Source organism: Gallus gallus, chromosome 24 (genome assembly GCF_016699485.2).
Source record: "Gallus gallus isolate bGalGal1 chromosome 24, bGalGal1.mat.broiler.GRCg7b, whole genome shotgun sequence".
Taxonomy (NCBI): Eukaryota; Metazoa; Chordata; class Aves; order Galliformes; family Phasianidae; genus Gallus; species Gallus gallus.
In genome coordinates this window covers 5,850,680-5,864,928 of record NC_052555.1, presented here as the reverse complement: position 1 = coordinate 5,864,928, position 14,249 = coordinate 5,850,680, and the positions used below count along the sequence as shown (strand labels likewise).

Sequence of the window (14,249 nt, the reverse complement as noted above, 5' to 3'; positions counted from 1 at the left end):
TCCGTTTATGATTTTGAGAGGTAAAGCTGCCTTCACAAAGGGGACATGGAATAGATAATCTGCATGATATTCTGCCTTGGTCTGTTCTCTATGCATTTAGAGACAGACGTTAATACTGCAGCTCTCAGCGCTGGGTGCTGAAAGAAGATGCACATGACGAATATCACACAGGAGAGAGGACTGCAGGGAGAGGGAGCGTTGCTCCCATCTGGCCTGCATGAGGATGTCTGAGACTTCACAAGAAGTTGGTATCTCAGCTGGGATTGGGATTTGGATTCCCTCCATCCTTGCTTTGTGCCTTGTTGGTGAGATTCATTCTGTTACTGAGTCAGGTTCAGATGCTTCAATGCTGAATCTGAGCAGTCTATGAGAATAAAACTTGAATTATGTCGTGAATTTGAAGGCAGAAGAGCCATTGTGAAAAATCGGATTTAGGCCAGCTGTACAGAGTGCAGTGATGGACCTTCCTGACACAGAGGAGATGCATAAATCATGTAATTTTAATCACCAGCCACAGAAGTAGGGATTTCTCCTCTAAGGGTAAAATCACATGCCATAGAGAAATCAAGCAATTACTTACTTACCATGTTGTCTTGGGACACAATGAAAAGCAGTTCAGAAAGACACAGGTTTGCGTGGTGCATGTGTGTGTTCTCACAAGTAATCATTTCTACAAACTCCATTTTTTTCTTCTGATTTGCAATACTAAAATGTATGTCTGTGAGCATGGCCTTAAAGAGAACGACCCCTTTATTATGTGTCGTGGGTCAGAAATGGCCCACGACCTCTAAATGGGAAATAATAAAAGCACAAAGTGTGTGATTATTTTTGCGTTTGGGGAGGAGGGAGAACTACTTTAGAACTGCCGAAGGAAGCTTTGAGATAGGAAAAAGTATTATGTATGGTTGGCACACTGCGTGGTCTTACACATAACATGATGTGTACTTGTAGCTGCTGGCGACCACAGTGAGCACTCTTCTGTTTTCCATGGATTCAGTAAGGCAGACTTTAACTCCTGACTCATCTGAGGTGACAGAGGTTCTGCATTGCTGAAGACAACTTTTAATTCCGATCGGACTTTGGGGTTGGGTGGAGAGGGAGAGGCGAGCAAGTGGCAAGGCTGTAATAATCTTTGGGGTTTTTTAGGGGGCAGATGCTCCTTTCTGGCTGTTCATCTGTGGGGCTGGGAGGTGGCCTTAACTGTGAGGGAAAATACTGTGTTGCTGTTTCGTAGGATGTTCTTTAGTAGGAGTGGATCCTTTTACCCAGTAGCCTCTTTCATATGAGGCAAAGGAACACTCATGAAAAAGGCAAGTTAGAAAGCAGATAGTAAATGAGGAAGGGAAGCAGTGAGTGGAGTTAGCAGTGTCCTCCATTCCACCAACTGTCCTTTTTGTTGCTTTTCTATTTTACTCCTGTCATACCATCTTTGGGGTTTCTCATCTCAGTGAGCAGTCACTGCCATCCTCATGCTGTGTTAGTCAACTTCCAGTGCACCACGCTTTGTTCCTCACTGGCAGAGAAGACCCTTGCACACCTGAGCTCATCAGTGGAAATCACTGCACATAACTCATCAGCATTCTTGACTATGTTGGATGGAGCTTGTGTCCCTTGGGTGGTAATTGTCAGTCTGACCACATCCTGAATGCAGCTCTTTGGGCAAAAGCTCTGTCCTTGGCAATGTATATGCATTGTAGGTTTTCCTTTTTCAGTTACTGCCGTTAATAAACAGGAGAACCTTTCTTTCTGCAGAAGGGAGAACACATCAGTGTGAAATGCCAAGTTTTGTCTCCACTGAACTGCGTGGGCTGTGATTTTGACCATTTCACCTCTGATGCCTGGACTGCTTCTGAATAACAATGTGTTCCCTTTTTCTTTCCAACAGTCTTGTGGATTCCTTCAGCTGTCCGAGTTCTGGGGCACAGTCCTCCTCTTGAATAACTTTTGTTCCTTCCCTGACTTGGTATTAATTAATGAGCAGTGACGCAGCTGTGCCTAACGTTCCCAGGGTCATAACCCAGCGCTTTGATATTCTTATGTTTCCAGGCAATTTTACTGTTTCCCCGCTGATATATATTGGCTAATTCAGTTTCTATTTTATTTAGTCTGTAATTCTGTTGTTGATTTTTTTCCCTTGCCCATTGTTCACATCAGTTTTTTAATTTCTTTTGTATTTTCCATGTGACCTCCTCCACTTTCCTTTCAACCAATCATGTGCGTGCGTATCATGTGCCTTTGTCATGTGGCTTGCATGGTGCTGATGATGTCGTCCTCGCTGGTGAACAGAAGGTAAAACACTTTGTTCTGATTGGTTGCCTAGATTTGGGGGGAGGACGCCCTCTGGTCAGTGACCGGGGTCCTCCAAATTCCATGGCTCCAAAATCGTTCTGCAGCCCTTTGGAGAAGTTGCTCACCGCTGTCTGCATGTGAAGAACTAAACTTTAGTCGTCTGCACTGAGCTTGAAGAAATTTCATAGAACAGAATTACTGAGGTTGGGAAACACCTCTAAGATCACCCAGTCCATCCGCCCACCTACCACCAATAAACACTGCCCACTGACCGTGTCCCTCAGTGCCACATCTCCATGGTTCTGGAGCACCTCCAGGGATGGTGACCCCACCACCCCTCTGAGCAGCCCATCCACTGCCCCATCACTCCTGGAGAACTTTTTCTTCATACCCAACCTGAGCCTCCCCTGGCACAATGTGGGGCCATCTGAGGGAAGGAAAAAAAAGAGACAAAACCTACACGGGTCAGTCATTTGCTTCTTTCCCTGTCAGAATTACAGTCAGCATCCAAGTAATGCTCAAAAACTGTGTCTGCCATTAGTACCAATAGCTAAAGCCCTTTTGCATCTTATGGGAGCAGCGTGCCAACTACAGGCTGTTGGGGTAATTGTCGGGCACAGTGTTTGGATGATGCACATCACCGTATTTCTTGTTGAGCAACACTTTAGCACTCTGTGCTGTATGTTTATATGCATACATTCATGCCGTCCAAGTTTAGTAGCTTATCCAAAGGATTAGACATTCCTTATCTCTGAAATTTGCTTATTGGTAAGCATGTCACGTTACGATTTAAGAAATGAATCTGTCAAGCACAAAAAACCACAGCTAGTGCAGGAGATACGTCTTTGTATAGGTTGTGTGTATGTGTATAGGCACACCCAGAGTAGATGACAGCAGCTACACTTAGCAGTAAATACATGAGAGATACTAATGCACTTTACTTGCCAGAGCAGCTCACCCCTCCCACACGATGTCTTGGAGCCAGGCAAAGGAATTAATCCAGGTCTGAACTCCTTTAACAGGAGCGGTTACAGTAGCTGGGGATTTACGTGAAATCAAGAAGCAAATGATTGACCCTTGCAGCTCATGGAGATGAAATTATCCTCTAAAACATGGTAGCAGCAAAAATATTTTCTGTAACACTGTTTTTGAAAACTTAATACTCTGTGTATGGTCTAAAGAGAGGAGGGGAAGCCCTGCTTTCCTGCTGCCTCCATTCATAAATCATTTTGAAATCCAGGGAGCAAATGGATTTTGGCTTTTTTTTCCCCCTCCATCAGTGAGTTTTGAAGTGCCTGATTGCCGTGGACCACCACCAGGCCAGGGTTTGAGCAGGGATTTGCCAGGACTAAACTAACACCAGTAACCGTCCTGCCTGACTGCATGCACGGAAGCAGCCCCTCTTCCAGGTTTTCTTCCCTCTCTGGGTGAAATCCTGGAGGGCTGAAGATGTGGTTGTCTCGTTTTTGCATGTTATGTTTTTTGTTCCTTATTTCTTACTGTTGATACTCATTTCTCTCGTGTACATTCTGAAGACTTCTACCTGCTCTTTCTCACCCCGGTGTATTTATGGTGGAGACCTGGATAGCTGTGATGTGTCTGTTAGCTCCAAGTTGTGACACCGTAGGTCACAATCTCATCCCATTTACACGGCGCTCAGAAAGGCACAAATCAGCTTTTTTGTTTGCGTATTGCAGAAACGACCACAGACAGTTTGCAGCTGTATTCTCTGAGCACAGCAAGGATGCAGGATTGTCCTTTGCTGCCAGCTGGACAAGGATTTAAGCTCCTAGTCTCCAGTGCTGCGGTTGTCTGGTAACCAATTCGACCTGCTTTTTGGTGGCTGGGCGGAAAGACCGCATTTGGTGAGAGAAGAGAGGTGGTGAGAGGCTCAGTGTAAATGGGAGACCCCCCCAGGCATGTAGCACACCTCTGTAATGCACTTTTGTTTTTCAGCCCCTTTTCCTGTAGGGAGGATGCATGTCCTGTGAGCATGAGTTCCTTCTCTAACCTTCATCTGGCAGCCTTTTCTCTTCAGCTACTGACACTGACTCATTGTAGAGATGCTGACTCTGCTGGACTAAACTCCTCCACTAAACGTCTTCCTCCTCTGTTTGAAACTACCCACTAACCTTGTTTAATTTTTCAGCCCTGTATCTGGATTATATCTGCCTGATTGAGCTCAGTTAAATCCTACATACTTAAGGAGAATGTTTGTTACCAGGTTTCGCACCGCTGCAGCTGTGTTTCAGCAGTTAGGAGTGCTCCATATTCTCATTTCAGAAGGGAGTTTTCTTGAAGCAGAAGTGCACTTAAGCAATGGGGAAAAGAAGGAATCAGGAGCTAGAAACTGTGCAGCTCACAGTGAAGAAAGATTTCAGCAGTGAAAGTAATTAATGCTTGGAATGGCTGTGTGTAAAGTGCAGCAGCATCTCGAAGCTTCAGAATCTTTGTATCAGAAATGAGCATCTTTCTAAAGGATGTTCGTTCCCAGCTCAGTCTTGGTACTCAGTCACTGGAAAAAAAATTCCAGCCTTGTTAGATAAGAGGTTGGATTGTTGAAGTACAGTGCTCCCTTATCACTTCAGCATCTGTTTACCTATTAATAATTTTCTCTCTGAGATAAAGATGGGAATGAGAACCAAGGAGATGTTGATCTTACACTGTCTTGTTATAAGCAAAGTTGTTTATCAAGTCTGTCAAAGTAAGGCAAAAGCCAAGCACTGCTGCTCATGAGTGTTTCAGCACATCAGGTTGCTCAGTGCATAGAGAATAATGGCCCCTGAGTGCTACTGGGATTTTGTTCCTTGCATGAGGAAAATGTTGAGCAGGACATTTGTTCCTGCTTTCATTTAGCTGCTGGGTGTTATTCCAGTTGCAGCTTCTTCAACTCGGAATTCAAAATCAATGACCTTGGCAGCAATCTTTTCTTTCAGGACTGGGGGAAGAAAGATGGTTGTTGGGTTAATCTGGTATTTTTATAATCTGGTATTTTCAGTATGTCTGGGTAAGGTACCTCTGCTCATCCAGAGCTCACTTGTTCACGTTTAATTTCCAGTCTGCAATGCGTTCCCTGCTTTCATCATTCATAATTCCAGGAGAAGCATGGGCTGGGAAGAGATTTTGAAATATGCAGCCTCAGTAAGCTCACAGGGAAGACAGAAGTCCCCAGCTTTGTACAGTAGATGGCAGATGTGGTCATCGCTTACTGATGTAAAAGGAGCACTCCATCCTTATGGCTTTAAGAACAGTAACTACTCTGTGAAACACCAATGTGTGTCTCTTACATCCAAGAACTGTGCATCCATGGATTGTAAATGCCTTCTTGGAACAGTCGGTACCGGAGTATGTGTCAGCCTGTAAGGAGATGGAATTAATCTTAAATGACTGCTTCAGTCTTGGTTTTGCATTTTTCTTACTGATGTTTCACCAAAAACAAACAAACAAACAAACAAAAACCCTACTTGATTTCTTTCTGTAGAGGATTTCTTCAAGTTACTTCTGAGGATCAGCTTTGAAAGTTATTGGAAGATTAACCTTTTTCTGGCCAGTTGAATGCTGCACATGCTTTCCATCAGCAGCCGAATGCATATGCAGGCAGAATAGATTTAGAACTGGGGATGTTTGGTGGGCTGAAAGAAGGCCCTCTACGTTCCCATAGCTGGTGTTACTGGCCAGCGTTGATCTCAGTGCAAGTACTGCCTTACCTCGTCCTTTCCCTTTTAGTATAACAGCAGGACTGGGTTTGAGAAGCCTTATTCCAGGCAGTGGGCTGAGCTTTAACGTCACAGTGTGATTTTGGTGGCCTGGTTGTGGTCAGGCTCTGAAGCTGCAGGTGTCACAGTTTCAGAGTTTGGGTGTTGTTCTTTTTGGGATACATCCAGAGTTGGTCCATCTCTTAATCGTATATTCACCACACTCCAGGGTGTCTGTCAGCACATGCTTAAGAGAGACACTGTGCAAGTCACAAGTGGCTCTGCAAGTACAGACAGAGGTGCTTTGTCAGAGCCATGAGTCGCCTTGAGTTAGGATGGCAAAGCATGTGCTCATCATTCACAGACCTGTACAGAGGTTTGTGTTCTCTGTATTTGAATTTCCTGTGGCCAGCTCTAAAACACACTCAGATAAACAAATAGCTTTTGAAGTGCCTGAGGTCTGATTGGCAAAGCAGAGGTGTGGGAGGTTTGTTGGGTTGGGTTTTTTTGTTGTTGTTGTTGTTTTGGGTTTTTTTTGTTTTATTTTGCTTTTTAACATTCAGCCACCTTAATTGATGTATAAAATACTGTAAGGATTATGAGCCTGTAATGAGAACAGCCAACAGAGTGCAGTTAATCTTAGGAGTTGTTTGGAAGTGCCAACTGCAGGTGATTTGAAAGCTTTAATTTACAAATAATTGCAGTGTTGGTTTTGCTCAAATTACCCGTAAAGAAATGAAGCAGATTAGCCTTCAGAGAATCACAGCTGAAACGGTCAAAAGTTCCTAAGCAGCTTTTAAGCCCAGAGCTCAGGGCTGAAGCAGTGGGACTGCATCACGGAGCGGTCAGGAAGTACTGCAAAACAACCTGGCAAGCTTCAGCAAGATTTACCACTGTTATTTCCATTCAGATCTTACTGAATTTCAGTGGCATTTGAGTTCTTGGGATATTTTGGAGCTGTAGAAATAATAGCTCCAAGTCCAACCTCAAGTGGGATCGGCATAGGGAACCATGGCTTCACCTTGCATGGAATGGAGCAAAGCAGGCATCCGAGTTAAGCAGGATCTTCCTGGAGTCTGTGTCATTTCTTTAAAGAGAGACCAGCACTCTTTTCTCATCCCAGTTCTTTTGCTAATTTGATGCTTATGTTGTAGTGGTTGTTTGATGGGTTTCCTTTTCCACAGAAGCAAATAAATAGGTGGACACGTCTATTGCACAGTGAGTTCCCAGGCTAAGAGGAAGAAGAAGGCATGTCTGTTGAACAGTCAGCTGCATGATTTCTGAAAAGGAGATGTTGTAAACGTATATTGAAAGTGTGGGTTTGATTTCTGCTAGGAGAGGTGACAGAGGGAAGTTGCAGTGTGAGAGGGGAGCCGTCCTGTAGGCAGTGTGTGAGGGTTATGGGGTGCCTGGTGAGGAAAGGGCAGTTGGAGGCGTGATGTGAAAAGGATACGGATGTAAATCAGTGTGCCCTGAAGAGGAGAATGAAACTTCAATTTCCTGCTGATGTCAGGGGTGCAAATTCAGAAAGGATGGCTTTTTCTTTTAAAGGTGGATATTACAGAATAATGACATGGGTCTCATTCTCTCCAGCCTGTATTCATTGCCATTTGGTAAACCAGTGAAAACAAGTGTTGCTGCACCTGTATTGTTTTTTCACACCCATTTAAGTGACCACAGCATTGAGTCTATGATCCAGAGACTATAAAACCTAAACAGCATGCAAAGTGCAAACACAGGTCAGCATGACATGAATGTCACTTTTCAGTGATGCTTCTTATATCCACGTTGCAGAGGGGAATCCTGCCTGTTTGCTGTGTGCTCTAACTCACCATTTTCCAGATGACTCAGACCAGCAGTTTTGAACAGAAACAGTGAAGAACTGGGTTTTGCTCCAGGGTATTCTCATGGAATGATGGTGTCTTTTTCACTTAACTTCTGACTCTGTTCAGGCATATGCAGAAAGGATAAATTACATCAGTGAAAGCAAACTACCAAATGCAAGCAGGACTTGGGTCTTGCATATATGTTTGAGTAAGGCCAATACAAGTGAAGTATTTTTCTGATCTTGAGTACTTTTTTTGCTAATGATTTCTTTTTTACAATTAAGCATAAATCCACCATTGTTTCAGGGGAACCCAGTGCACCCAAACTGGAAGGGCAGATGGGAGAAGACGGAAACTCCATCAAAGTGAACGTTATCAAGCAGGATGATGGTGGCTCCCCGATCAGGCATTACCTGATCAAATACAAAGCTGTAAGTATGATCGATGCCTAAACCTTATCTGTCTGTAGCCTGTTCAGTACTCAGGCGTTACTATGCAAGCAGCTACCTTGGCAGACAGCTCTGACACTTAAGATCTTGTGGTTACCCCATCCCTGCAGGCACTCAAGGCCAGGTGGGATGGGGCCCTAGGCAGCCTGAGCTGGTGGGGGGCAGCCCTGCCCATGGCAGAGGGGTTGGAACTGGGTGATCTTCATGGTCTCCTCCAACCCGAGCAGTTCTGTGGTCTTGCAGGTAGACCTGTACAGAATATCAAGAGGATAACGTACTGTCAAAACTGTAAAATTCCAGCAGAGACTAAACAGCTTGTTAGCCTACCCCTCTCTGCTTTTGTCTCAAGGTACCTTGGAAGCAGGTTTTTCAAATTAGTATAGGCAAAACGAACATGTGCATTCCCTGAAACTGGAGTAGGAATCATCAAGTTGCTGGTTGCATACCCCTTTGAAAATCTTTCTTAAACAGTGCCAAGCAGGACGGTCCTGATAAGCCAGGCCAAATGCAAGGTCAGGGGTAGATCTGTCCTGCAGAAGATATAACTTCACACTCTAAGGGCTATATGAGTGCTCTTAATGTAGAACCTTTCCTGCTTTTCCCTTTGTTAGTTAGCTGTTACCCTGACCTCAGAGCTGACTGCTAACATTGTGCCATTTGTTTTGCATCCCCACCTGCCACATCGTTGTCCTGCAGAAACATTCCTCAGAATGGAAACCAGAGATCAGACTGCCTTCTGGCAGTGACCACGTCATGCTCAAGTCTCTGGACTGGAATGCAGAGTATGAGGTTTATGTGATAGCTGAAAACCAGCAGGGGAAGTCCAAACCCGCTCACTACGCTTTCCGGACATCTGCTCAGCCTACTGTCATCCCAGGTATGGCAATCATAAGCTTTACCATTGTTTTCTGCTTCCAATTAATGCAACAGTGCTGCATCCTTTAATGTGCCTGAGTAACCCTGACAACTTGCTTGCTTAAAGCCATTATCATAATCAGTTACCCATCTAAAGCTTGATTTTTGCCACGTACATACCTGCAGTGTAGCCCACGTTGTGGTATGTACAGCATTAGCAGTACACTGATAGGAATGTGACATGACAAAGCTGTCTGACTGCTCGCAGGGAATGTTGGCTTTAGCATCAGGGTAACAGCATTGCCAGATGTGAAAAGCAGTGGACAGAAAAGGCTTTCTGAAACCAGAAAGTAAGATTCACAGCTTAAACTAAAGCAAAGGAGACCACTTACATCTCTGGTGCAATGCTTTTCTCAGTTCAGATTTCCCTTCCAAACCTGCTTTGTGCTTGCTTACTGCTCATTTGTCCATCCAGTTCAGCCTTTGGAGGAAAAAGACAGGAGGAGTTTGCTAGCAGTCATAGAGGGAGAGAGGGGAAATCTTCCTCCAAAGAGTATTTGTCAAATAAAACGGAGATTAAAAAAAAAATGTGATTTTAAAGTAGCATTGTTTTCATGTCTGGCAGGGAGTTAGAGAATGGTAACCAAAGGGCATCAGAATGCTGCTGGAAACTTGTTTCAGACAGACTTCTCTCCTCAAAAAGAGAGGTAAAAACATAAATACTCTGAGAAACAGGCAGGCCCTCTGAGCTGAGGTGCCAGCAATCCTACAGTTTGCTGGCAGGCATTAGAAAGACAGTATTTATTGCTATGCAGGTGTAGTCTTGAACCATTTAATAACAAACGCCAAACCTGAGGGATGGAATTGCTGGACCAGCTGTAAATTAAAGCTCAGGCTGGCTGGAGGCAGGTGGGCACGCTGTGGGTCAGGTCCTCACTGCACAGCCCGACTGAAGCAATTCCATGCCCAGATTGGTGCTGACAGTCCGTGCTGCAGGGAGTGATTGGATTGTATTCTGTCCTCCTGGTTCTTAGCTCAGTCTCGTGTTTTTGCTCAGAATTAACTAAGTTTTCATCAATCTTCCCTTTGCATTGAGAATTCAGTCCTTAATCTGCCATACCCCTGTCCTGTCTGAGGCAGACAGCTGAGAGCTGGTGCAGTTTGTGTGCTGAACCTCCACTCAGTCAAGCCAGATAGCATTGTTGAGTGTGCAAATGAGTGACCTGGATGGCTGGGGCTTGAGGACATGTACAGTAGCAAGCATGAGGATGGGGAAGGGGAGAGAATGGGGCAAAAGAAAGACTGGGAAGTGTGTTTGAACAAGGCTGCAGTTTGCGTTGGAACGACACTGTAACTCATTAAGCAACTTACCCTCTGATTCTCATTTTCAGCAGCACTACTACTACTTACTACGCTCACATATTTGAAGGACAACTGTGACTAGCGAGGCAGGGGAAGGTGGGAATAGTTTGGCAAAGAACGCCTTAACTTCAGGCCAGAACAGTAGAACACAGAGTGGAAGCAGCAGACAGAGCATTCCTTTACTGTTGTGCATCTCCTTGGGGAAAAGTTCCAAGAACTGATAAAGAATTTTTTTCTTCCACACTGCGGTGCTGCCTCTGTGTGCTGGTACTCTCTCAGCCTTTGTTACGCACTCATAGGGGGCCAGGAGGTACCTGGACAGCTGAGGTGTCTTGCATAGGGCATTAGCAATCTTTGAGAACTCTGTTTCCTTTGGAATACACAGTTCGTGCTGCAGTCCACATCAAAGGGAAGAGCAATAATCTCAGATTCCACCGAGCCCTTTAAATGCAACAGAAACATGAGAAAGGACTCCTTAAAAGAAGGGGAATTTTTTAAATGTCCACTTTGTTTCATGGGTGCAGTTTCCTTGGCCTGTCAGGAATTACTCCTCACTTTATCTGATGTGAAGCATGGGATAGGTCAGGATCTCAGCTTGCTCCTTTCAGTGTTGCGCTTGGAAATGTCAAAAGTACTTTGAAAAATGGCTGTTTTCACTCTGCAAGCTTGCTGCAGGATTGACACAGCAAATGAATGCAGATGTTTCTTGGGAAGAACGTGCCTTGGTTGAGGAGCAAGTAGGGAATGGTGCAAGGAAGTGGCTGTTGCTGCCTGTGCTGCATTGGTGACTTGTTTTTCTAGCTTGCTTTGTTTTGTGCAGACCTTTGGCTTTTATTAGGCCTTTCAAGGTACTTCCAGATGCTTTGGTTCTCTGAGCTTTCTCAAACTGATAGTGTTCAACAAAGGACTTCCAGAAGGCAGCCTAGATTTCTCTGACATGCAGTCACAGGGCTCTGTTGACATGAAGGCTACTACACCAAATTGCAGCGGCGAAGAGGCTCCATGCATTACTTTGCTTCGTCACCTCCGTAGAGCTTTCCCAGTGTCCTGGAAGGGTGAGAGAATTAATGAACATGTGATTGCAGTAGATCAGTTCACAGGCAGCTGGAAGGCTGAATGGAAAAGCCAGCCGTGCTCCCAGGCCTCCCATCCGCAGAGGTTTTGCTCACCCGGATCTGTAATGTGAACCCCGGTACAGTAAGCGCTGGGGAAGGACGTGGGCAGGCAGGCGGATCGTTTGTTTGCTGCAGAAGAGCCATTGTGGTTTTTCTTTTTCTTTGGCAAAGGCCGTGTTGTCCTTTCAAATATCAGACAGGCTTCTTCTTGTGTTGATCGCTGAGCCTTCTGTTCTGTCATTTTGAATCTCATTTGCTCGCTAACCCCATAACCCCTGCCTTGAACTCTGCTCTGCGGCTTTGGACTTTGCTGAGCTTCTGAACCTGGCCCTTTTGTCGCTGTGAATGTGCTAGTGCTTTTTTCTAACCTTTAGCCATTTTAGTTTACTTAATTAAATAAACCTTTGATTCTTATGTTTTCTATATTTATGACCTAATTTTTTTTATCTATTTTTTTCTCTGTCTCTCTTTTTTTCTTTCTTTCTTCCTCGTCCTTTCTTCCCTCCCCTTTTCCCTTACTCCTTTCCTATGTCTGTCGTCATACATGTCACCTTGGATCTCACGGGAAACATCCACGCTTGCCACATGCACCAAATTTGCTTTTTAAACAACCATATTTTCCCCTCCTGGGAACCATTGTCTGGCACCTGCAGCGACCTTGGGAAGTCCATCAACGTCGTCCTCCTTTGTTTCATTGCTTCTTTCTGCAGTGACTCTGCTTTTGCTCTGTTAGAAACTTAAAATAAAGCAATATTTGCTTGAAGAGGCCTGGGTCCTGCTGAGGCATTGAAAGCAGATAACTTTGTTTCAGAGGATCCCGTCAGTTCAGGAGGGGGGGGAAGAAAAAAAATTGTCATTTGAAAGAGTTAATATTTTGTAACAAGGAAAAAAGGTTTAAACCAAGTGTTTTATCTTTAACAACTTTTGTTACTTGTAATGAATTTGCCCTTTTTAATGAATGTAAAGGAAGAATTTTTTGCTTGCTCGCTTTTTTCATCGTAGGAGAGTACAGTACTGAAAGCCTTTTAAAGAAGTCCCCACGCACACATGCACATAAAAAGCCCCAAATGGGTCTTTGCTGATGTGCTGACACATTGGTGCTGATCACCACTGTGTTGAGCACGGAGTTTCTGAAGCCCTACCTGCAAATGTCAGCCAGGAGAGTGAAAACAGGGAAGCAAACTTGCCAGAGAGAATCCCTATTGAGCACTCAGATTCCTCTGCGGGCTTTTGCAAGTGAGTTCAAATGTATGGCCGTTAGGTGGTCCCAGTGTGGTGGTGTGAATACAAACATCTGTGGGAATTGCACTGAAGACCATTCTTTCTTTCTCCTTTCACGTGGTTGATCCCTTGGAACTTCATTGGCCCCTGTGTGCAGTCAGATATCCCATGACCCATAGTGGATCTGGGGCATTGTCCAGCCCAAGAACGTACAGATTTGCAATGGATACTTGTCTAACATTGCTTGGTTCTCCACTACTATGCTATCAACTTCATAGAGAGATCTCTCTTCTTGCCATTTTAACAGAGAAGATTAGCTTGAATCAAATGACCTGACGATCTAAACGGTTATTACTACTGATCTTTAATCATATTTGTCGTTAACTGTGCATGTGACACTGTCAGACAGGATTAATCCTCGGTGTAAATATAATGCAGCTTTGTTACTGAGCTCTGTGTATTGCGTTTCGTTGAACAAATTGCAGGTGGTTTTCTTTTTTCTTTTTTTTTTCCTTTCTCTTTTTTTTTTTCCTCAAAAAGAAAAGGAAACAAAACCGTGTGCACCTCATGAATTGTCTTTTGTGATGGGAAATCCATTTGGTTCTGTTGCTCTTTTAAAAAATGGGTGTCTCTCTCCATCTGAGTCTCTCTTGCTCTGTAAGTGGGCCTGGGGTGGAAAAGAATGAAATTGCTGGCACAGTTATTGAGTTGTTGTACAGAATGTCTCAAAAACGATGCGATGTGCACAATGAGATTCATCTTTCTACCCAAATGCTAAGAGGGACGAGGAACAAACCCTGCCATCGTCAGTCTTGTCTATCTGTGCATTTTATGCTCTGCACAAAAGACTCCGCTGTGTTTATTCAGACCTTGTCCGTGATAATTTGTGAACTTCTTTTCTGTCTAAATTAGAAATTGCACTCAAACCATGTGGGTATTTTTTTAACCAAACAGAACAGAGCCATGCTCTCACCTCCAGTGTTCTGGGACATAGCAAATTTGTTTGGCTTTCTGCATTGACACTTCAGTATAATGGAAGTAGTCATAATCCTAAAAAGCTGTGTGAACTTCCCATAGCTGAGTTTATTAAACTCAGCCATAGATCTAATATCAGCTTGTATTCCCCTTATCTGTAGGCACAGGTTGAGGCATAGGTGAGGTTGAGTCCCCAGCTCTGCAGTATTGAAACCAACATGCCAAAGCTATTACTGGTCATTACTGGTGGATGAAGAGCGAGCGGCCCCTCTGGGAGCCTACCTTCCCATGGGCTGCTACCTGCAGAGACTAAGCAAAGCCTGTGTCACTTACATGGTGAAAGCTGTATTAAATGGTTCCCCTACTCAACTGAAAGCAGGAGACCGGTCAACATGGAATATATACAAAAAAGAGGTCCTGTCCCCATGTCTGGAAAAATAAGGAGCATAAGTGATATTTTCA

The 14,249-nt window shown here is 44.3% G+C and overlaps 1 protein-coding gene across 4 annotated transcripts in view; it reads left to right on the top strand.

The window, feature by feature from the left end:
• NCAM1 (neural cell adhesion molecule 1) overlaps positions 1 to 14,249 on the top strand; it is an 80,906-nt gene that overhangs the window by 53,943 nt on the left and 12,714 nt on the right. For 2 of the 4 annotated variants that reach the window (NM_001242604.2, XM_015298032.4), the window contains 3 exons: positions 2,287 to 2,289; positions 8,117 to 8,241; positions 8,956 to 9,136. In NM_001242604.2, coding sequence (NP_001229533.2) covers positions 2,287 to 2,289; positions 8,117 to 8,241; positions 8,956 to 9,136 — 309 coding nt within the window. The remainder of the gene's footprint in view (positions 1 to 2,286; positions 2,290 to 8,116; positions 8,242 to 8,955; positions 9,137 to 14,249) is intronic. The other 2 variants (XM_015298044.4, NM_001128828.3) reach the window with 1 other exon arrangement.